At 49.5% G+C, this 25,063-nt stretch overlaps 1 protein-coding gene across 1 annotated transcript in view; it reads right to left on the bottom strand.

Annotated features, from left to right (window-relative positions):
• Nucleotides 1-2,170: 2,170 nt before the first annotated feature.
• The window catches only part of NDUFA10 (NADH:ubiquinone oxidoreductase subunit A10), a 59,444-nt gene continuing 36,551 nt past the window's right edge, over nucleotides 2,171-25,063 (bottom strand). The window contains exon 10 of the mRNA XM_017518417.2: nucleotides 2,171-2,849. Coding sequence (XP_017373906.1) covers nucleotides 2,781-2,849 — 69 coding nt within the window. The 3' untranslated portion in view covers nucleotides 2,171-2,780. The remainder of the gene's footprint in view (nucleotides 2,850-25,063) is intronic.

The following is a 25,063-nucleotide window of genomic DNA, read 5'->3' as shown; positions in this document are numbered from 1 at the left end:
AGTCATCACAGCTTTCCCTCCACTGCTATTTTGCCAAACCCCGAAATCTTGCAGATTTGCATCCAGTGTGAGCACAGGCTGCTTCTCCCCAGAAGGTAGCTGCCTGGCGGCTTCTTTGCGTTGACACGCGCATTGCTAAGAACAGCCAATCCAGAAAGCTATAATTGGTAAGCAGGACACAGAGAGATTCAAAACAATTATTGGCCAAAAAAAATGGGACAAATGTCAAGCCAGACGAGCTCTTTCACTTCTGCTGTACTAGAGAAACCGACATGAATTCCACGGGAGCAGTGTAACTGAAGGGCCCCGGGTCCACCGGTGGCCTGGAGGGCGGCAGCCAGCAGCCTGGCAGCGTGGGGCTGGCGAGCCGCCACCGCTCCCCATGCAGGCCACCCCGCTTTGCTGAAGTGGTCCTAAGTCGCTGCCTGTAATTTCCTCTAAGAAGCTCAACGCTCTTAACTGTTTAGTTATAACGGCTGATGGAACAGAAAGATACGTTAGGAAAAAAGAAGGACTTTCTCTTCAATACCAAATTCTCATGCCTGTAAACACATGCCCGTGTGAATGAAACGTAAGGAAGCATTCTGCTGCAGCAGCTCGGTTACTTCCTGATCTCCACAGCGCTGAGGAGTCTCACACGGAATCTTCAAAGTATGTCATTTATTTTGATACTGGTTTCTTGTTGTTGTTTTAGGTGTAAAAGCTTTTGTGAGGTGCATGCGTGTACTGCTCTGACACACGGAAATGGGGCAGCTACTCGCCTCTTCCTGAGGCTTTCTATTTGGAGAGAAGACGGACAATGCTTCTTCATCCTTCTCTGCTGAGCACGGATATCATTGAAAACACCAGAAAAATGAAAAAGATGAACGTCCTCAGCACTACAAATTACACAGTTCCCACTCCATCAAGGGACTGCAGCCATACAGACTCAGATACAAACGCAGGGACGATCAGAGCCCCCGAGTCCACAACAGGCCCACACTGAGCCCTGCATGGCTGGAGAGCTCTGCCCTTTGCAAGGGCAATCCTGACCACAGGGCAGGCCTGCCCTCTCACTGCTGAGGACGCTACCCGTGCAACCGCCAAAGCTGAAGGAAACAGCTAGCTCTCTGCAGCCAAAGACATTAGGAACAGCTAAGATAATTACAGATGTTTTTCTTTTGCCTTCCTCTCCTCCTTAATGGGTTTGTGAGGTGCTTAGAGCAAAAGACGCCCCATGACTGGCCCCATGCCCAGCTGCACTTTCACTTAATGATGAAAGCCGTTGGTTTCTTGGTGAAATGCAAAACTTCAGCCACTTAAATCTGGACTTCAACTCAAAAACTGCTGGGAAACTTTATTTTCAATTCTTAAGGAGCCAGGGAGGAAAACAAGGACAGACGGAAGGAAGGAAGGAAGGAAGGGAGGGAGGGAGGAGAGAAGGAGGGAGGGAGGAAGGAGGGAAGGAGGGAGGGAAGGAAGGAAGGAAGGAAGGAAGGGAGGAAGGAAGGGAGGGAGGGAGGGAGGGAAGGAGGGGAGGAGGGAGGGAAGGAGGGAAGGAAGGAGGGAAGGAGGGGAGAAGGAGGGAGGGAAGGAGGAGAGAAGGAGGGAGGGAAGAAGGAGGGAAGGAGGGAGGGAGGGGGGAAGGGAAACAAGGCGGGTGTGCATCTTCTCCGCAGGCTCCGCAGCAGCAAGGCCACTAGAGCTTCCGCGGTGAGGAAAGCGCCCTCCTCCGCACCATCACCGAAACTACTGCCCACCCACTGCGGCCGCAGAGCACTTGAACTATGGCCAGTGCAATGACGAACCAAATTTTAAACTGTATTACATTTTAGCTCATTTAAATTTAAATAGCCATGTGTGGCTAGGAACTACCACGTTGGACACGGCAGAGCTTTGCAGTGGAAAACTCAGTTCAGTAGGACTCAGAGCTGACGGCTTCGGTCCTGAAGGATGATGGGAGCCACACTCAGCTGGTTTGGGTTTTCTAGGCTTCAACAGAGGTGAATAAAGAAAAGTGATTTTCTTTCTCATGTCTCATGTTTGACTGGCAACTTGATTTTCTGGGTAATGAAGAGAGAATATTATTTTGCTTTTGCATTTTATGCCATTAACATTCTAAGCACAAATCTCCCTTCAGAGGAAGCGGTTATGAGACTCGCTGAGGTCGGCCACCACGTGAACCTCTTTCAACGTCTCTTTAAAACACCACTGTTCTGTAAACCTACGGTAATTTTCTTTCTCTTTTTGCTATCTCTTCTTTACTTTCTTTTCTTTACTCTAATGTAGCGCATAACTAAATCAAATACAGTAAGCCTTCAGAAAAACTCTTCAATACAATGTAAGTCTCAATGAAACCACCGCACAGCAAGCTGAACAGGAAGGACACGGGGCAGCGGGTACGGGCGTGTACGCAGCTTTGAGTGCCCGTGCACACAAAGACATACGACGGGGAAAGTCCCATGGAAACACTTTTATTTCTGGAAGTCTGAAGAAAAACAATGTACACAGCGTGCGTGACACAGAGCGGCCTGGAACCACAGGGGCCGCCCAGAGCCGGCCTTGCGCAGCGGACCACTGTTTTCCAGTGAGAACGATGGGTCAGTCTAAAACAAAGCTAGAGGGTCCCGAACACCTGGAGAGAAGCGGCTTCCCAACGCCATTACCTAAACTACAGGACGGACTGCTTCTGTGCGGCCACTCCCCCACCATGCCGGTCTGCACGGTTACCCTCCCCCAATCTTAATGCTCTATGATGTCCAGGAGAGTCTGGCCGATGCAGCTGGAGAGGACGGCGCCGTTCACTTCAGCCAGATCCACTTGTCTCCCACGTCGGCGTTGTACCCAGGGCTGTACTTGCGGCCTGGCAGCTGTGGGGGAAAAGGCATTGGAGCACTCTGTTTAAAGTGAATGAATGTTTTCCCAGCCCACAGTTCACTGTTTACCCGGCAGATGCCTGCGGTTCATGAGTTCACTCAACGTGCTGGTGAGCACCTGATCTATGGCCGGTCTCTGCTGTAAGTGCAGGGATGCCACAGAGTTACACAAACCACGACCTAGCCCTGCCTGCCAGGAGCTCCTGTCCTAGGGCTGGGAGCTACAAACGGAAAAGAACCACCTGAGTGCTCTCATTAATGTCAGGAGGGTGACAAGTGCCACAGGAGGGGGACAGAGCAATGCGTGGCACTCAGGTGAGGTCCTGAGGGCGACAGCCATGCAGACACAGGGGTGGGGCTGGGGCCCAGGAACCTCGGTTCACCATCTGAAACACCCCCGGGTGAAATCCCCTCTGAAGAGGGCCTGTGGTGGCCGGGCCACTGGCTGGAAGGAACCCTTGGCGCAGTAGGAAAGTGAATTTAACCCATGCCTTTTAAGTAGACGTGGGCAGGGTTCAGGAAAACCGGCAAAGGAGGGGGAAGCACCGCAGGACTGACCCTAGCAGGAGCCACTGAAAGGCTCCAGGAGCAACAGGAGGAAATGACCACAGAGGCCAGAAGAGGGGGCGCTGCCCGAGAGGCTGGGCTTGGCAGTCAGGGAGCCGCAGGGAGGGTGCCACAGCCCCACTTCTCCCTCCGTCTGGGAAGTCAGGGGCCCAGGTGGTGGTCCACAGAGGCCAACCTCCCAGGGCACACGGGGACCTGGGGGGCAACAAGAGTCCTTGCCAGCACACACACACCTGTTTGTGAGGGTAGCGGCCAGCATGGGGTGGCTAGGGCAGAGGGAGGATTGATGCTCCCACAGGGCTGCCTGGCGCGGGGCTGCGAGGAAAGCGCCCAGCATGGTGTGTGTTGCCTGGCGGCAGCAGGTAAAAAAACAATCAGTTTTTCATATTTTCAAATCAGCATGGGCACACAGCCAGTATGTGTATATATACACACACACACACAGCCAGTATGTATACACACATACACGTGCAGACACAGCCAATATATGCACACACACACACACCTTCCCAATTCTGCCATTCAGAGCAGGTACTAAAATCACTTCTAAAAGAATCAGCTTTTCCTTTATCCTAATCAGCAGCATGCATTCACAGCCAGCCACACCGCCACGGCTGCCTGGACCACAAGTCACTGAAATGTGCCTGGCCTGTGCCACGGCGCTCACACAGTGACAGACACACACACAACACATCCTAAGGAACAGCAGGGAGGTCCCCCCAAGACCAGCTGTCTCAGACACAGGACAGGCAGAGCTCCAAGGATCTCCGAGGCCCAGGAGCCAGCCTCCATCCTCCCCGGAGGCCTCTCCTCTCCTGGGTGGGCAGCTCCGAGTGGCCCAGGAAGTGGAAGGGCTGGGGCGGTGTTAGTCCGTTCCTGCGCTGCTATAGAGACATGCCTGCAGCTGGGTGATGCAGAGAGAAAACAGGTCTGACCGGCTTTCGGTTCTGCAGGCTGTGTGGGAAGCATGGCGCCAGCACCTGCTTCTGGGGAGGCCTCGGGAAGCTTCTCATCATAGCGGAAGGCAAAGCGGGGGCAGGCACTCCACACGGCGGGAGTGGAGGCAAGAGCTCGAGGAGGGCTGGGGGGCGGGTGCTGCCACAGACTTTAAAATGAGCAGGTCTCGCGTCAGCTCTAGAACACACTCACTACCTCGAGGAGGGCACTAAGCCATTCAGGAGGAATCCACTCCCGTGACCCAGATACCTCCCGCCAGGCCCCACCTCCAACGGGGGATCCCATTTCTACATGAGATTTGGAGGGGACAGACATCCTAACTACATGAAATCCTCATCGAAAGGCAGGGGGTGGGGTGGCACAGACTCCAGCTTTCTGGCCCAGGACACAGTGTGGAGACAGACAGTTTTGTTTAGGTACCAGAATTCTGGGACACAGAAGAAAAAAGAAAAGCCCACCTCCTTCAGGAGTTTAAAATCTGAAAAGAGATTAAGATGAAAGCACAGGTCATTCAGCCAGTGACGCCGAGACAGCCCGGGGGGCTTGATATTGTGGGATCCCCGCAGGACGCGCGGGCAGCTGGTCCGGCAGAGTCCACGGAGGTGTCAAGAGAGACCCTCCAGGGTCAGAGGATCTCCCAACACTGCTGCCCGAACTGCAGGTGACTACAGGTGGCAGGCACACTGCAGGAGCTTCGAGGTTCTGACAAGACTTTTGGCATAAGGTGTGGCCTCTGTCAGACGGGCTGCAGGTGCTGTTCCTGGACTGGGGAGCAGGGATGGGCACCTGGGCTGGCCTCAAAGGGCCTGATGGGGTCAGGAAGGCCTGGGTGTTAGAAAGGAGGAGCTGGCAGTCCCCAGGGAAGGCAAGTGTTGGGTCTGCTTATGGAATGGGTGCAGGGTGTGGGCCACACGGCAGACTGCCCCGTAGAAATGGCCTGTGGGCAGCTGGAAAACTGGGTCTGTGGCTTAGAAGACGGGGCTGTGCAGCCACCACCCAGTAACTGTGGGAAGCAGTGCCCCATGAGCCGAGCATCCAGGGGGACGGAGAAGCAGAGGCTGAAGAGCAGCACCTCGTGGCCGAGGCTGCAGAGGGACTGAGGAGTGAGGCACGCAGGCCACAGGAGCTGGGCGTGACCACGCATGACACACGGGGCCTTGTGTCATGGTGACCAGGTAGCCACTGGCCTTGCACCAGGACACGAGGAGCTGTGGGAGGAGACCAGGTTAGCGGGAGAAGCAGTCAGCAGCTGAGGAAAGGGACACAGAGCCTGGGCTGCTTTCACAGGCCAGGTAAGGACACGTGCATCTGTGCCTGCAGGTCTGTGCATGTGCAGGGGGCTGGCAGGTGGGGTCTCCGCATCAAGAAGAGGTGGAGATCTCTATCTCAAGATGCCCAGCGCCTGGAACCTGTGAACACATGGTCTCACCTGGCAAAAGCGCCCCTGCAGCAGGGGACTGGGAGATCATCTGGGATACCCTCATGGCCACAGGCCATCACTAGAGTCCTCAGAGACCAGAGAAGGAGATGGGACAGGGAGGTGATGGCCACAGTGATGTGGGCCAGGAGCTCAGGAACGGGGTGGCCTCTAGAAGCTGGAAAGGTAAAGGCCCTGGATCTCCCGTGAGCCCCAGAAGGAACCAGCTCTGCCCACACCCTGATTTTAGAACCTCTGCCTCCAGAACCTGAGGAGGATGCATGCATGCTGCCGTAAGCCGCCAGTAAGTGGCAGCTGGCAACTCCTGTCGGGTGTCTGCATTTTATGACGGGAGATACCAGGGCATGTCTGTAAACAGGAATTAGAAAGCTGTGCAGGGAAAAGGCCAAGAATGCAGGAGAGGACGGGTCACCTCCAGGAACAAAATCTCGGAGGGAGGGGCAGGCCAGAGCGCTGCTGATGAAAGCGGCAAGGCCCCTCAGGCGCAGTGCGGCCAGGATGCCCTGCGGAACCGCACTCCACACAGCTGAGCCGCCGGCACACAGGAGCACTGGAGTCGGTTCTGGATCTCAGAGGTGGTTCCTGCCAGAAATTCGTTTTTCACCTGAAGGACCAACTGCAGAGTGACGTCCAAAGAACAGACGGTTTACACCTGAACAAAAGATTCCCTCAAAGTTTTTCCGTTGAGCCGACACTGCCGCAAGCCCGCACGCGGCCGGTAGGCACCTCTCTGAAGACGCCGGCTCAGCTCTCCCAGGGTTTTTCAACTCAAGTTGTCATTTCCAGTTTTACTCAAACACAGGACCAGCCATGCAGGTCCATTCACCGCAGTATTTACAGAAGAAGGGCTGGGTTTGGGACAGTCTGGCTCCGTTTTCCTCTTTGCAAATCGAATTTTACATCAGAGCAGAGCAGAGAACATGAGCTAGCGGAATACCAAACCTGCAAAGTCCAGCCGTGGCTATTAATTGTCTCGCAAAGTGCGTCTCTGGACTTCTCGGGCAGCAGGTAACTGGCCTTTGATACCCAGGAGGGGCTCTCCGATCCAGGGGGTCTCTTTTCAGTGTTTTAGGCCAACAGAGACCCATGCAGTCATCTGAAGCATCTCACACTGGGAACACGCAAAAGCATCCCCTTAGTTTCCATTACACTTAATGTCTGTATCTGCTCATTTAAAGTAAGACTTCAACCCTCAGAGCCCAGCGCTCCCTCATCACAGGAGAAAAAGCACATGCTAAGGCCTCAGAGGAAAGCGGCAAAGCCCATTCTCTCTCAGGGTGGCCTCACTGCGGCGGCCTCGCCGGACCTTCCTCCCTAGCCAAGCTTTCCTGGATCTGCTCATTCACGGTGCCTGGTGCATGGCACCCGTGTGTGTGGCACCTGTGTGCATGGCTGTGCATACGAAGGCTGAAATGGAAAGGCCATATGGTGAAATACTCAGGTGTGGGCCGTACACCCACTTCAAAATGAAAAGAAAATCATGTTCCTCCTGTCAGAAGTCGGGGCTTCTGCTGACTGTATAACGGGTGAGCAAACCAAAAATCCTTAAAAAGCCAAAGAAGAAAGAGCGCCTAACAGAAAAAGGTTCAAACCCCTCCAAGGCTCCTCCTCTGCAATCCCCTCTACTATAACGAGGCAAATGTATTTCCCTCACTGGATCTCTGAATTCAAGACATTTTGGACTCCCTAGGTTCACAGTGCTTTGATCAGCTTGACACTTTCAGGAGGCTCTTTCCCTGCATTCCATTTTCCATTAGAAATCAAAAAGCAAGTTTACTAAAGAAAGGGGAAAAACCTCAGTAAATTGCAAAGCCAAACATACCCAGTCCTCTTCCAGGTCCCAGGTCCCGGCAGCTACTCCACCCACGACCCTGGCGGGCATCAGTCCCTGGTGGCCCATCCGGAGAGTTCCAGGGCAAGGCTTGGCGCCAGGAAGGGATTTCAGACAGCGCACTGGGAGGCTCCCTGCCCAGTCACCCCGGCAACCTGGGCTGACCCAGTTTAGAAACTGAGTTCCTTTCCCTGAGAGTTGCTGGTTACGGGCCTGGGCTGGAAATGACAGCTCCCCACTGATGGATCCCAGACTCGGAGGATGGGGTTGGGGGGCTTCCATCCCAGGCTGAAGAGGGTGTGCACATTTGCATTAGCAAATACAGAATGACACATGGGGCAGGGGTGTGTGTGTGCGCACTGCGTCCAGCCTGCTTGGGGATGTGGATCTGCACTTTCTTCTCCTGGAAAACCTCAGAACGGGACTTGTTCCCACCCATGTATCCTGACTCACATACAGGAAAGACTGAAGAAGAGACAGGATCAGACATTCTCATCAAACCCACTCCCGATTTCCCCAGATATCTGTGTGCAAATCTGTGTGTCAGAAGTCCACGCTTAATGTAAACTAACATAATGAATTTCCTGACCCTCACAGTTAACAGGATGAATGGCACACACAGCCAGGTGGGTGCCGCAACCCTCTCCAGCACCAACCTGAAAGCTACATACAAGGAAACCTGAACGGGGCTGCCTGAGGGAGGGGCCCTGGGCAGCGGGAGAACAAAGAAGGAGCATTACTCTCATCTGTATACTCTGATGTACCTATTGATTTTACAGCATGTGCAAGGATTTCCTTTTTCTTTCTTTTCTTTTTTCCTACGAAGAGAGAGAGATTAACTTGCTGAGGGTGGCACACGGCCAGTATGTTCACAGAGCTAGAACTGGAGCCGTGTCCCCTGGCTCCCAAGTCTGCTTCTAACCCCTGGGCCACACTGTACGTCAGGCTCTGCCTCTTCCAGCCTACAGCTGTGTCCATTCCCAGTCTTCTCATCATAAATAACACCATGTGCCCCCTTCTAGATTTACGTGCTTAAGATAAATTTCTAGAAATGGAACTGCTTGCTTAAGGAAAAACAATAAACAGAGCAATAGACGCTGACGCAGCCATCAGAACGGGTTTAATTTGACAATGCTGAGACGCTGGTCCAGACGACTATGCTGCTGCTCAACCTTCAGGGGCGGATTCAGGGCCTTGGTTTCTCGTCACGAATTTCTACCAGGCTCTTGGCCTTTTATTGCCTCGTGCACAGGTCAGCAAACTATAGCCCACAGTTCAAATCTGGCTGCTGACTGCTTCTGTAAATGGGGCTTCACTGGCACAGCCTGGCCCGTGTGTTCACACACACAGCGCAGAGCTGAGTGGCTGTGAGGGAGACTGCGTGGCCTGCAGGGCGGGGCTCTTTACTCTCCAGCTCTTTAAAGGAAACCTTTGCTGATCACTGGCCCAAGAAAGAAAGGTAATGACAGGATAGTAAAGCTGAGTCCACGACGTGGTCCGAGTTCACTTAGCCCACAGTTGCTTCCTAAGTGCCCACAGGTGCCAGGTCCCGTGCCGGGCAACAGCGCGCACAGAGGGGGGTCCAGCTGCAGGTGGGGTTGCAGAGGCAACAGAAACGTGTTGTTCTTTTACCCGAAGCCACGCCACTGAGTCTAGAAAAAGGTGCCCACTTGTAAATGCTACCGCCAACCTGGGATCTGTGCCATGAGGCCGAGGTCGCACGCGGGGGCTTCTGCCGGGCGCTTCTCTCGGGCGCACAATCTAGAGATGCCCCACATCAGTGCTTCAAATGCCAGCTGTTCGGACAGAAATCAGCCAAGGAAAAAAATACATCCATCCATCCACACACACCTGCACACGTAGCCACTCACTCTCCTGGAGGAAGGTCCTTCTCCTCGTGAAACACTGTGTCCTAACTGCTTTCAGACAGGTGAACAAAGGCATCTCTCTGAAAGCTGCTGGCTCCTGCTCTTCCTTGGCTCCATAAAACCTAGAAACAAGCTGGAATGTGGGAGAGGCCCAAAGTTGAAGACTAGAGGTGATGGAAGGCGAAAAGGATGGAGAAATCCCACATGACCAACATGGACAGAGGCTTCGGGTGCGGACAGAGTGAGGATTGTTAGGAAGAGGCAGACTTCTGGGAGGAGGAAGGAGGGAGCAAACGCACGGGACGCACAGAGCTCGGCCTCCGCGGAGCAGCGAGCACAGACTTCAGCCCTGTGGTCTTAAAGACGCCTGACACGGAAAAACGCCTCCCCAGACGCACTCTGGACTTCAGTCAATGTGAACCACACAGCTCCAGGTGATCAGTTAGACTGCTAGGGCCTGACCATGTGAACGGCACCAGGCCAAGGAACGGTCCACAGCTTCCTGCCAGGCAGCAGTAGCTGGGTCTGTACTCGCCTCTCAGCCAGACGCATTTAGAAACTGGAGAAATGGAGCCTGGTGGTTGCATCTGACTCTGGGCAGGACACAGTGTCTAGATTTTAGGGGATAAAGCACTAAAGGGGTGGGGCCTAGGCAGAAAAGAGCACCGGAAATCTGTACAGGGGACCCACGTGGTCTCTGGCTGAGAACCAATCAGTGTGTGCACGGGGTAAAACTCCGTGAGGTTGGACAAAGTCGACATCAGGGAAAGAACAATTTCCAGGGAGTTGCAGGCAGATGACTCCCAGAGCTCACGTAGGGCTGAGAGTCAGCAAGGTCCCACTGGCCAGAGCAGAGGGGCCTCTTGCTGCACACACGCAGCATTCAACAGGGACCCCATGGCCATGCCTCAGTACTGGGCTAAGCCCGTCCTAAAGAAAGGCCACTCTAGGTTCATGAGAAAGCTGAAACATCAAGCCTCAAAAAGTTTACACTGACTTGCAAGTACCTTAACTGCTGTCAGAAGAAAGTTCTAACACAGTTCAAAGGAACAGAGCAAGCTCTGTCACTAGAAATGTAAAATCTGCAAAGCCTGGCAAGCAATGAGAGGTCTCTAGGCACATGAAAGAGGAAACTGGAACCCATAACAAGGGGAGACTATCAAGTCAACTCAGAACTGACAAAGATGATGCATTAGGAAACAAAGACATTACAACAGCTGTTATAAAAATGTTCTGTATGCTCAAAGAATTAAATGAGAAACATAACAAGGAGAGAATTGGAAAACATAAAAAGCACCAAACAGAATTTCTAAAGCTAAAAACCGGGAGTCCTGAAACAATTCCAGTGGAGATGCATGGTGGCCATGAAAACGTGCCCTGCAGAGCTCCTGCTGCAAGAGGAAAATGTGCTGTCCCGGCCCTGCATCTGCTGACCCTCAGGATCTGCTGCCTGTTCACACCACGGCCACGCACCTCACAGAACACGCCCGGTCAGTGACGGGGGGCAGAGGAGCTTCTGGTGCCAGCTGTTCCTGTGGACTTGGGGCGCCCTGACAGGCATCTCTGGCTCTCTGACACTTATCAGCCTGGCCAAATCTTTCTGCTTTCTTCCTGTTTCCTGTCACAGACCAGCAAGGAAGAGCAGAGCCTCTCCCGCCATCTCAGGCGTCCTCTCCCTGATCCTTCAAAGGTGTTTTCTTCCAATAGACTTCTTCAACATCTAATCTCTTGGCTTCTGCTTCTTGGAAGACCTAAACCAACAAAATGCAATTAACAGCATATCATACACCCACAGAAGAAAAGATAAGTGAGCTTGAAGGTAGAGCAGGCACAAGAACCAAAGCTAAGAAGAACTGCAGATTTCTCATCAGAAACTATGCAAGCCAAGAAGCAATGGAATATCTTTTATGTGTTGAAGGGGAAATCTGTCAACCTAGAATTCTATATCAAGTGAAAATACCCAACAAAATGCAGTTGAAAAATATATTTTCAGAAAAGCAACAGCTAATGGAATTCATTGCTCCCAGACCTGTTCTGTAACAACTGCTAAAGGAAGTTCTTTGCACAGGAGAAAGGTGATGTCAGATGGAAACCCACATCCACACACAGGAATGAAGCACATCAGAAATGCCAGGGGGAAGGATAAAAGACTAAACAATTCTGTTTCCATTTCTGTAAAAGATAACTTACTGTTTAAAGCCAAAATCACAACAGTCCCGTGTGATTTCCGTGAAAGTGTATGAGAATAAGAGCACACTGAACACACAGGGCAGGGACAGCTGCGGCCTCAGGCCGGACACCTGCACTGTGTGTGAGGTGGTTAAATGCTTGACAGTGTGTGGGCTGACTGTGAGAAGGTAGAGATGCCCATGGTGAAACCCTGCAGCAATCATCAGAAATGAAATAAAGAGGGGTAGCTCGTATGTCCACAAAGGAAGTAAGATAGAATCACAGCATAACCAGTCTAAAAGACGCCAGGAAAAAATGTAAAAGTGAATCTCACCTGCAATTACACATGGTTGAAATGCAAGATAAGAAAGAGCAGATAGCTCAGCCAGAGAGGGCACCGCACCTCCCTCTAAGAAAGTTCCTATCCAACAGATGTCACTGAATCGTTCATTTTTACAGACAAACTTCTCTGTGTCATTCAGTTTTTGCAGAGATAGCGTCTAACAGCTAACAGCCCAACCTACTGCTCTTTGCAGTTACTTACCAGAAAACTACAGTAATGAAAGAAATACTACATAAAAAAAATATCGAATGCTGCTTTGTAAAAAGGAGGTCGAAAAATAACTGATTTAGTGAGTGTGGTTAACATGATAGCAGATAGATCCTCAGGGAAATGCCATTCAGGATAAAGCCAAAGAAACCTCCTGAACAAGCCTCTCCCTGCCCAGGCACATCACAAAGGTCTCCAGGCGGACGTTCCTTGAGTGCAGCAGCTGACTGGCTATTCCTGGCCAGGACCATGGCTTTCTCTATTGAATACCTTCACCACTCACTCTTCTTGAAATGCTGTACTGAGCCACCTCTGCCTCCTAGAATCCTGCCATGAAATAACACCCCTTCCTTCTCAGACCTCCCTTCCTCCTCTGACTTTTCCTTTGGCACTTATCAAAAGTGATGTCCAGTGCGATCACTGATACACTTATTGATATTAGTGGGCAGCCTCTAAGTACAAGCCCTTTGACTAGTATTATTTCATGTGACCCTGACAGCATGAGGTGAAGGTAGGCACTGTCTCTATTTCAAAAGAGACAGGGTGTTCAGAGACTTGCCCTGCCCAAGGTCACGCGGCTAGCTGATGGCAGGCTGAAAGTGCAGCCCAGACCTTTTAATTAGAAGACCAGGATCTTTTTCCCACTACCCATGTAAGTATCAGTTGAATTAAATTGTGACTTTTAGTGTGCTAACTCTTAAAAATAACACAATAAGCTCTTTCCTCAATCATATACTACCTATATTAGGTTTCACTGAATTCTCCTCATTCCCTCCAATTTTTCATCTATCTGTCAATCAGCATATAGTAAAGGTATGTTGCTCAAGTTCTCAGTTATGAGATTTCTTGGGTGTCCATTAGGTTATTGTCCACGATCCACACTACCCTGATAAAGATGACTCCAATCTTTCTGCAGACCTTTTTGTATGTAACTCAAAGCACTGCTCTCGGGGGAGGTTTGTATCCCAGTAGTCACCTCAGGAACATTCAAGGATGCTCAGTTTTCCAGTTAAGAGTTTCCATGAAGGACCTCTGTGTGTGTGTGTGTGTGTGTGTGTGTGTACATGCATATGTATTTTTGTAAATATATAGTGATAATTATACATACTTATAAATAAACACATGTATATTCCAGCAACAAATCCTTTATTGAATTACTGTAAATATGTAAATTAAACAAACAAAGGATCGAGTGAAGGACTGTCTACTGAGTTGGCTTCCCTCTGCGGGGGTGGGAAATGGGTTATACTGGGCATGACTGGCTCCCCTCTCTCCAGATGCATTAAGGACCTTCAAACTACTGCACGGTTCTGGGGTGATTTGGAAATTCCAGTTTCCAACTCCTATTTTCCATCATTACATATAAAAGCTAATGAATTCTGCTTAGGGTTTTTCATTAATTTTAAAGATGAACATTACAGATATTAAAGACACTTCTCTGACATACAGTTTCCCTTAATTTCCCTTACTGCAGAACACAAATCAACTATAACAAAATTGGCAGCAATTTTCAAAAAATCTTTTATCAGTCAACTTTCGAAAACCATCTTTTTATTTTGAAAATGTGTGTTCTGCCTGTAAGACATGAGCTACGGCTCACTGCAAATACATACGTATTTAGTTGTCATGTTTGTTGCAATAAATAAACATCAACAGTAGTTCAAATTTCTCACTCGTCCTTAGCTCCTATTAGCTGTGAATCATGGAAAACCTAACCTAAGCACCTGTTTTGAACCTGAAAATGGTATGCTTTCTACAAATTCTAAAGTAAACAAGATAATATGTCAACACACAGTAAAGTCCGGGCCCTTAGTTTTCCAGACTGCACATAAGACATCATCTAATCACTTCCCATCAGCAGGCAGGCGGGTACCACAAGCCCGCGGCAATCGCACACAAACCAAGGGACCTGGCAAAGAGCACCTTTCATGCTCATCATCATCTTCAAGTGATACATGCTGACAATTTTCCACACACAGAGATGTAAATAACTGGGGCAGAGAGATGAATGCTGAGTATCAATGATTCATTTCCATAGCGCACGCGGCGGGGCACAAAGCAGAGGGCACGCTGATGGTATCAGGCACTTACTCTCAAACCCAATTAAGTAACTTCCACACTGAAAATTTCTATTTTAACACAGCTGATAGCAAGCTGAGTTCTAAGTAAGGCCTGAATGTCATGAAGAATTTAAAGCAATCACGTCTGGCCTTCCGTCTCTGGTCTGTGTAGGTAAACTGACTCTACCGCTTTTCTGTTTATTGCAAGTTTGTCCTTACTAAGGTCAATTTCATAAAGGCAAGAACATACAGTATTAACATATTCAAGTTATTAAAAACATGTCTTTTAAAAAATGATAAGGGAGAACTCAATACTGAAAATGAAAACAACTTGAGATAGTAAAAGAAATAAAAATAGCAGGAGAGAAAACAGAAGATTCTGTTGTCCTAGCAACTATCTTGGACACGATCAGCTTCATGGAGGGAGCACAGTATCTTAACAGCATCTGGCCTCCTTCAACTGAAAAGAGACTGAATTGGTAAAGTAGAAACCAAATCACAGTTTGTCTAATCCAAGGAAGGCTGTACAGGAATAAAAAGTGACCTGATACAATGTGTAAAACGTGACTTGAAGGACCCAGCAACCTGTCCTGCACACATCCAGTGTTTTCACGAACATACGCAGGGTCAATTCCAGCACAGAATGGAGGAGGGTGGCCAATGAAAAATGTGTTTCGTAAATGTTGCTCCGACTCCAGGTACACGTGCCCCTCTGAAAATGCTGCTTTACTTACTTACTTATTTATTTATTTTTAGTTTAGTTTTTCTGAGATGGAGTCTTACTCTGTTGCCCAGGCTGGAGTGCTGTGGCGATCCCAGATCACTGCAACCTCCGCCTCCCGGGTTCAAGCAATTCTCATGCCTCAGCCTCCCAGGCAGATGGGATTACAGGTGCTCAGCACCATGCCCGGCTAATTTTTGTATTTTTAATAGAGACAGCGTTTCTCCATGTTGGCCAGGCTGACCTCCAACTCCTGACCTCAAGTGATCTGCCCACCTCAGCCTCCCACAGTGGTGGGATTACAAGCGTGAGCCACTGTGCCTGATGGAAATGCTGTTTTAGATGAAAACCTGGATTCCTGAGGCACCAGTGCCCTAGCGCTGGGTGTCACCTGTGAGTGTAGACAGGCGTCTGAGAGCCTCCAGGACACTAGCCAGATAAATGACAGGATTGGTCAAAAGCTTCAAGGTCACAGGACCAACAAACAAAAAACCGTAAACCCTCCTATTCATATGAAAATCTAAAATCCACTCTACTGTGAAGAGGTCTTTCTTTATTAGCCTGTGCCCCCATGTCACCAGCTTATTCGTCAAAGGAGAGTTTTAATGTGCCCTCCAAATCTCATGCTGAGATGCAATCCCCAGTGTGGGGCCTGGTGGGAAGTGTCTGGATCTTGGGGGTGGATCCCTCAGGAATGGCTTGGGCCATTTCCCTGGTGACGAGTGAGCTCTTACTCTGAGTTCACACAAGACCTGATCATTTAAAAATATGTGACACTCCAGTGCCAAGGATCTGGTCATTTGAAAATATGTGACATTCCAACGCCCCATTCCCTTGCCTGCCATGGCAGGATGCACCTGCTTCCCCTTCACCGTCTGCCATGACTGCAAGCGTCCTGAGGCCTCCTCAGACGCAGACGCTGCTATGCTTCCTGTACAGCCTGCAGAGCTGTGAGCCAATAAAACGTTTTTAAATAAATTATCCAGTCTCAGATATTTCTTTATAGCAACACAAGAACAGCCTAACAAAAGCCCCGAAGTCTTAGTCTGTGCCTGGCGTTCACCCCAGGGGCCCTGCAGGCAGCAGCACAGCCCTAACCCCAACCCCACACGCTCAGGACGGAGAGAAATTCTCACAGTCTACCCGGGGCCCTGTGCGATCTCGTCCCACTCGTCACCCTCCCAACCTGCTCTGTCTCCTTTCCCTTGGCATTATGCTTGCCCCGAGGCCACCGGCAGCGCCCCTGCTGGCCATGCCCTCCAGCCTCCAGCCTTCACGGCCATCCTCCTTCTCCCTCAACTACCCTACAAGACTCTTTTTCTACTTGGCAAACTCATACCCAACCTGTGAGGTGTGAGTCTTGAGACCCCAGACACAGCAGACCCCTGCACATGCCTACCCTCTCAAGGGTCCCCATGGTCTCTGGGACTCCATCGCTTTCTCTGTGCATGGGTCTGCCGAGTCTCCAGGGTGTGGAAACTCTGGTGTCTCCATCCTGGTGCAGTGTCTGGCACTGAGTGCAGTGAAATGGGGGTCAGAAGGATGCACAGGGAAGGCAGAGCTCCTGCTGGCAGGCTGAACAGCCTGGAATACACCGTAGAGTGATCGGCAGGTGCCACGCAGAACATGAGACTCCACCATGAGGAGCCAGAAACAAGAGCTGTGGCAGAGGTGGTGAGAGCTCAGAGTGGCCCTAGGAACGGGTTCCAGTGAACAGACGCGATTCCCTCAGTCACAGCAGCTCCCAGGACACTGGCAACTTCTGGGGCACAACTGACTAAGATGACTGCATCCCAAACAGCAGCTGTGAACCTCTTATAATTACACCAAGTCAAGCAAAGCAAAAATTATAGACCCCCAGGAAGAAAAATGAATGGGCTGGACCGTTCCTAGACTCGGGTCTTGGGGCCTCTGACTCCATCCAGCCATAGAAGGAGCTGCGCAGCCTTCCTCCAAGCAGATCTCCCTAAACTCAGACTGGAAGCAGGGTTCAGGGATAAGGAAAGACACACGAGAGAGAAGTCTAGAAGAGGCAGCTGGAGCTTCCTCCTAACAGTAATGAAGGCCACTGGACCCCAACCGCCGTCTCCTCGCTCAGTTCAAAGTCACCCCTCCATCGTCAGGCACAGCTGGGTGGAAAGAGGAATCTGGGAACCAGAGTGCCACGACCTGCCACTGCTTCTGCCCATGTCCTGCCTCTGTCCCTAATGAGGCGTGCTAGGCGCGCTAACTCGCTCCTGATGCTGTTTCTGTTTCTGGAGTCCTCATTCAAGGGTGCAGCTGATGGGAAAGACCAGGCTTTCCAGATGCCTGGAAAAGGCAGCCAGGTCCTTTACACAGGTGAGAGGACTGATGGGGACAAGAACCACTATGTGGAGATCTGACCCAATGCATGCTCCACAGCTGTGAGACCATGCCCCTTAAAGACCAGTCAAGACATCGCCAAGAGAAATCTGTTCCAGAGAGACTCATCGGCTGTGACATGCAGGATGTTCAAGCATGCACACTTACAACGCTGGGCACACACACTGCTGCTTTCACACTATGGGAACGTAGTGACTGTGATCTACTGTCTGGAACCGGCCCTGTGATGTGAAAAGCACCACTGGATTTTAATCAAGGAATGAGATGCTCCAATGACAATGGCCAACATGGTCACTGGGTCCCGTCAACCACCCAGCACAGGTCAACTGGCGTTCTCAGCCACCCTTGCAGCACACTGGATGTAGGTTCTGTGCCTCCATGCCACACACGGCCAATCCATCAGAGTGCCTCCCCATGGGAGAAAAGAGCCCTCACCCATCCCTGCAGCCTCCCCTCAGCAGACTAGGTTGAGGTCCTATGAAGCAAGCAGTGACCCGGCCTGGGCATGCCTGCTTGGGATCTCTGATGGGCTGAGAGGCCCCTGCCTCTGGGACCCCTGCTCCATCAATGGTCCCCTTCCTCTCTTGCGTCTTTTCTCTCCACAAGCACTTACTCTTCTTTCCTATAAATACAGAGAATGCCTTAGCCCTTAAAAATAAGACAAAACAACAAGCCACAGAAGACGGGATCTCCCATTCCCACCAGGCTCCTGACGCCCCTCTCAAGGCTCAACTACGATCCGCTCATCACTGCCGTATCCTGGGCATGGCCAGCCTTCACCATCCCTGACCTTCCTGCAGTCTTGACAGATGCTGAGGCCCCTCTACGGTTCCTCTGCTGGCACCCAGGGCCCACATGGTCTGGCCTGCCTCCTGGCACTCTGGCGAGTTTGGTCCTCTTCACCAGCTCCTCCTCCCTTGAGCTGAAAGCTCCCCTGACCAACCCCTACTGGACCACTCACAGGCCAGCCTACACAGCATGCCAAGTGGCAGGACCTGTCCGCTGGCCCACAGGAGCTCCTGTCCCTCCCACCAGGTGGGTGAGTCAGTGGTCTGCTTCCCAGCAGCGATGTCAGTTGTACTTGTCATTGCAACTGCAGAATTTAATTAAATGTTATGAAAACTGTGTCTGAAAACGAAGAGCTGGTGTTCTATTAAAACCAGGCTGAAATGCTTTGGAACCATTTGATAAAGGTGAATCGCTAAAATAAGGTCTACTGAAATAGGTGTGGGCGAGCCACCTTGATTTGGGGAAGAATTCTGTCTTCCCACTGTTTGTATGCTTTTTAGAAACCTAAAAAAGGAATTTCTGCTTATAAAAGAATTTGGGCTCTAATAAAAAGTATCTTAAAAGACAGAACTCTTTTCATATGAAAGTTAGAATAATGGCTTTGTTTCAATGTACAAGCTCCAAACCCTCCAAACAGACTTCAGAAACGTGCCTAGACACAGGCTGGGCGGACTTCCCCAGCGCCACGCCCTGCCCTGGGAAGTGCTCTCCTCAGTCACCCTTCCTGGGCTCATCCATGCATCAGTAATAAACATAAGGGTCCGGAAAAGATCCATGAGGAAGTATGCCTGAGGTTCCCAAATTCAAGCCTTTAGACCAAAGCCCATTTGTCACAAACGGCAAACTCCTACCTTCGAAGCCCACCCACCCGGCTGCCACTATCTGTCTCTAATGCGCTTTACTGCAAGACCCCAGTGTTGTCTGAACTCGCTCCGCCCGCCCTTCCAGTCACACACACACAAGTCTGCAGGAGACACAACACAGCCGAGGCTCGGGCCTCCGCCGCAGTGAGGAAAGGCCACCACCAGGCCCTCAGCAGCCCAGTCCCCACCCTGTACCTCTTCCCTGACTCCCTCTGCTGGAATCCTTTAGCAATAGTCTGCTGAGTTTTGAAAACCTAAGCAGCAAAAAGCAGTTTCGCTGTGCACGGAGGATTCCTGCTCCTCAGGAATCCGAGGCCGGGCAGCAGCAAGCAGTCCTTTGAGGAACAGGGCTGCCAGGGCTGGGAAATCACACAGGACACCAGTTAAAACCTCGGGACGTACTGACACTACAAGAGTGGCTGCTCTCATTCAAGCTTACCTTAGCATCCTGTACTTCATCTGGCAGCCTGACTCAGGAAGGATACACTCTCACCAAATGCCCATGGACGGAGCCCCACAGGGCAGAAGCTCAGGACCCAAAGTCTCCAACAGAGTGAAGGAAAGAAGCCACCATGGGTGAAAAGGTGAAGGAACAACGACCAGGGTCAGACAGCAGCCAGAGAAGCACCCCAGAGACAGAGCATAAAGGAACTATGTTTAAAATGTCTACAGAAAGAGAAGCAAGGGGGAATCACGAGCAAGGAACAAGGTCCTAGCAACAAGATCGAACTGCACTGGCACAAAGAAAGAGAAATTCCAATCTAGACCCATCTTGCAAAATTGCAAAACACCAAAGTCAGAAAAATCAGGAAAATCCTGGAAGAAAAACAAAGGATATGATCTTCAATCTAAAGAACAAGGGTCAAAGCATGACTCCTTTTCCAAGAATCAGAAGTGCTACCTAATAACTCCTAACCTCCAAGTATCAACAAGGACAATATCCATGATAAAATATGAACGCCACGTCATGGGCGTGTGACAACACGCAGACCACCTGTGTACAGCAGCACAGTGCAAGTATACTTTAAGTTTCTCATGAAATTATAAGGCATAGTTTTAGTAATTTTATTATCTTTATAACATTAATTGGGACTATAGAAATTCTCATGTTGGTGGCAGAATTTGGCTAAAACATATTTGCCACATTAAAAAAAGCCTCCTAGAAAGCAAGAAAGTGCCTAGCAGGGTAACAGGCTTCTAAGACCTGCTGCCAGGAGCACGCACCCACGACCTCCACTTGCTCCAGAAATAACTGACCGCCAAATCCCTTCTGCTCGAAATTCACACATCCTCTGTGGAATGTCCTCAAATGCTGTGTGCTCCCCTGTAGCAAAGCAGTGACCTGTCACGTGTACATGAAGACCTCCAAAGACCAGTGGGAAGCATCTCAGGACCCGCTCTCTCACTCCACACAGCACGCTCCCCGTGCAGCCCGCTGCGGGTAAGGGCTCCCCAGCTGCAAGGTTAGGAAGAGACATTTCTGTTCACCTCGTCTCTGACAAAGGCTGACTTTTCTTTCCTTTTAGTTACTTGTCTTTCGCAACTTTCATAAAGCAAAACTGAACTCTTTTCTAAAAAGCTTGATTCTTGTCTTGATTCTATTTACTATTTCTTCTTCCAACATGTAATTATAGAAAACAGCATTTAATTTTGTTAGCAATTCAAGCTTCACAGTAAAACTTACTAAATCTCAGAACCTCTGTGACCCAACTAAAAACAACTTCAACTGTCCTTGCCCGGCAGCCTCTGTGAGGTGAGGTGTCAGGACTGATGGCCCCTGGGGCTCCGGCCTGTCCTCCGTCTGTTCTGGCGAGATCAGACGCACCTCCGTCCTGCACATTCCCGTCCCCGGGCCCTCTCTCTTCCTACACATTTTCCACATTTCCAAGTTATATCTGTCACCTCCAGCTGAACTAGACAGGAATGAGAAGAAGGCAACCTTAAACACAAATGATTAAAGAGAAGCTACATTTTCATGAGAACTTGCCTTCCTATTATACCATTAGCATCTGTTTTCAAAAGGAACAGTGGGAGAAAGAGGTTTTAGAGTTAGGGTTTTCTTTTGTAATGTGCTCTTAGAGCTGTTGTTTTTTCCCCTCAGCATCTGACAGAAATTGCTGCTAGCACAAGCTGTCCCTCGGATGGCCAGATAAAAGGAAGCCACTCTCGCCAGGGTGGGGCCTTTTGGCAGAAATAAAAATACTCCATCTCCTCCTGCTCCTGGGGAAGGCCTGCACTCTCTCAGGGCTGTGTGCAGGGAGATACAGTCACAGAGGCTTCATACAAGACATTTCCGTACTCACTTCCTTGTCTGCTAAGAGCTCTACCAAAGTCACTCAGGTCAGAATGAAGCTCTCGGAGAGGCCCCCTGAGCACAGGCTCAGAAGGGAGGGGACTAGCAGGAGGAAGGGAGCTTTCCCCAGTGCCCACAGAGGCCAATCTAGAAAGAGGCTCTGCAGGCCGTGCAGAGAGCCTTTGTGAGAAGCCACAGACACAGACCTTCCCAGATCTGAAATAGCTGCACGTGAAACCCAGAAGGGCTTTGTTCATTCACCTCCAGGTATCCCCACAATGCTGTTTCCAGAAGGAGATGCAGTGAGAGCTGCTGCTTATGTCTCTAATGGACTAAAGGAATTTGGTGAATTCTTATTACTATTTAATTCCAACTGATCCTTTTTTAATATCAAGCAACTGAATTTCCTTAAACTAAATCTTCTAAATAGTCAGACAATTCTTACTCAACAGAGTAACATAAAGCCTGTGGTATGTATGGGGACCTTCTGGAAAGAGGAAGGGCAGCTTTCCAGTGAAGACCCAGCCAGCACGACCTCAGCCAGGAGGCCATGGTCAGGGCCATGGCGCCAAGTCACGCTGACAGCAAGTGCCCCTGATGCTTCACCTCTGTGCATTCCTCCCCAAAACACACGGCCCAGTCTAATCACCAGAAAAACATCAGGCAACTCTCAATTGAGGGAGAGTCTACAAAATACCTCACTAGCACTCCTTATTAAAAACAAAGTCTGAGAAAATGTTACAGCCAAGAGGTGCCTAAGACAAGAAGACCCAAGGTCATACGATAATCTAGATGGGGTATTAGAACAGAAAGAGGACATTAGGGAAAAACTAAGGCAATCCAGGTAATTCAAAGTGTGCGCTTTAGTTAACAAGGGCCGAGTGTGGGGGTTCCCACCTGTAATCCCAGCTCTTGAGGAGGCCGAGGTGGACAGATCACTTGAGGTCAGGAGTTAGAGGCCAGCTGGGCCATCATGGTATAACCCCCTCTCTACTGAAAATATAAAAATTAGCTGGGCGTGGTGGTGGGCGCCTATAATCCCAGCTACTCAGGAGGCTGAGGCATGAGAATCGCTTAAACAGAGAAGGGGAGGTTGCAGTGAGCCAAGATCATGCCACTGCACTCCAGCCTGGGTGACAGAGTGAGACTCAGCTTCCAAAAAAAAAAAAAAAAAAAAAAAAAAAAAAAAACCAAAAACCCAGTAAGTAGTATTAATTCATTAATTATAACAAATGTACCACACCAACAGAAGATGTTAATAAAATGGAAACTGGATGTGAGATCCAAGAGCTCACTATTACCTTCACAATTTTTCTGTAAAGCTAAAACTGTCCTAAAAATTCAAGTTTATTTTTTTAAATGTTTAGAAATTTAAAAATCAGATTTCTCCAGTCATTTAAATATGATTAGAAATTTTAACATCTGTAAACATTTAATTCAAACCACAAGCCCAATACCATAGATTGTCTTAGATTCTCTTTAACGCTTACAAACTGAAAAGCAGACAAAACCACATAACACACAGCATGTGGTGAAAAGGTCCAACAGATGACTGAGTTGAACCACAAGGAGAACAGAGAGAAAATGCGGCAAGAGTGATACAGACACACCGTGGGAGGTCAAGGTGGGCAGATCACCTGAGGTCAGGAGTTTGAGACCAGCCTGGCCAACATGGTGAAACCCCGTCTCTACTAAAAATACAAAAAAATTAGCTGGGTGTGGTGGCACGCGTCTGTAATCCCAGTTACTGAGGAGGCTGAGGCAGAAGAATCATTTGAACCCGGGAGGCGGAGGTTGCAATGAGCCGAGATCACGCCACTGGACTCCAGCCTGGGTGAAAATATTGACAATTTAACATTCTAACCCAGAGAAAACCACCTGCAGGAAAGAAGACAGCCATCCTTCCCACTAAGTTCAAATGGAAGGCCGCTCTGCAGGGCTGGGGCATGTCTACACCCTCCTGGGTGGCACGGATTAGCGACGCCATGGTAGCAGAGACGGGAGGCTAGTTATACCCTTGGGGATTCCGGCAGGTAAAGACGCTGACATCACGGGGGCAGGTCTCTCATCATCTGAGAAGGATATGGACAAGGAGAGCACTAAAATAAACCTTGTTGTGTTGCACTGGAACTGGAGACACTGGTGTGTATTCATGGTTTCAACACATTGAAACGCAGAAACAAAAATAGATGTATATAAATGAACAAGAATCTGGGAGTCCATAGTGATAAACAGAAATCAATGAATAAATCGGGGGAGGGGAAAATATCTGCTTCTAGTAGGATACTAACTGGTCATACAGAAAGGATGACAGAAACTGAAAATCATAATTTGGCAATCATCACAGCAATAATTTAGCCAAGAAAATCAAAAGATGCTAACACTGCCGAGTGAAAGTTTGATGAGGAAGATGATACTTACATACTCTCAAGAACTTCCCCTCAAAATATTCACTATTAAGAGTCAAAGATAACTTTATAGTGAAGACACCACCTTAACAATAACAAAAGGTAACGTAAGCAGTGATGGACAAATGGGAACCGCAGGCTGCTGGATAGAATCAGTGAGTTCCAGGAAAAAGCCACACAGCCTGAATCGAACCACGGGGGAAATCCGACAAAACCAAATTGAGGGATAGTCAGCAAGGTAACCATTCTGTAATCTGCAAAAATGTCAAGGTCTTAAACGCCAAGAAAAGCCTAAGGAACTGATCCAGATTCACAGAGACATAAGAGACAAAACAATCTAACGCACGCCGTCACCCTGGATTGGATATGCGTGCTGGAAGAACATGGCTGGGATCAGTGACTGCCCCGGAACAGGCCTGTGACTGGAGGGCAGTCCACCTGCTGTTCTGACAGCTGTGCTAGGTTGTAGAGGAGAACGTCCTTGTTTGTGAGAATTACACATCCCAGCCGTGATTCTCAAACGGGCACCGTGCACTGCCAGGAGTACTCATTCACACACTTTTCTGGGCCCCGTCCCCTGAGAGTCTAATCCAGTAGGCCTGGACTGAAGCCCAAGAACCTGCATTCCCAGCAGCAGCCCAAAGGGCACTGAGGTAGCAGCCACACTCTGCAGCCCGTTACAGTCAAGCGCTGGAAGGTAACAGGGCCTCGTGTAAATGACTTACCTTTAATGGTTCAAGAAAAGTTATTTTCCCTTTTCTTTTCTTTTTTTTGTTTTTTAGTTTGGAACACAAACTTAAAAAAAAAAAAAAAAAAAAGTAAAAATGATCAAATAAAGGTCATTTTAAAGAATAAGTGTGAGAATTTATTATTAGCAAAAATTCTTCCTGCAGAAGGCCAAGGACATGTAACATGCCAGCACAGCGCCCGGGAGGGGTGGGCAGCCACGGGGCAAATGCACGGGCAGAGCTGCTGAGCTCGGCTCCGAACAGCTGCAAACGCGTGGGGGACAGCATCCTGGGGGGACTGAGACCGAGACGAGGCAGCATATGAACATGGGGAACTCTGCTCTGGAACTGGGCAACTAACTGATCTTCGACATCATTAAACCAAAGATAAATATTTTAATAATCAGCTTCGTCACAAAAAGCTATTATAAGGATAACTAGTAGGCAAATAGGTGGAGGCAAATGGAATAAAAAAAAAAATCCAAAAAAAAAAAAAGAAAGAAAAAAAAAAAAAAAACCAAAACATAGAAAACATAGGTAGGAAAAATATTAAATAGTAAGATAGGCTATTTACAAATACATCAGTAATTGCATTAAATGTA

This window comes from Cebus imitator, unplaced genomic scaffold, assembly GCF_001604975.1.
Source record: "Cebus imitator isolate Cc_AM_T3 unplaced genomic scaffold, Cebus_imitator-1.0 Scaffold680, whole genome shotgun sequence".
Taxonomy (NCBI): Eukaryota; Metazoa; Chordata; class Mammalia; order Primates; family Cebidae; genus Cebus; species Cebus imitator.
This window is presented reverse-complemented; position numbering and strand designations above follow the sequence as displayed.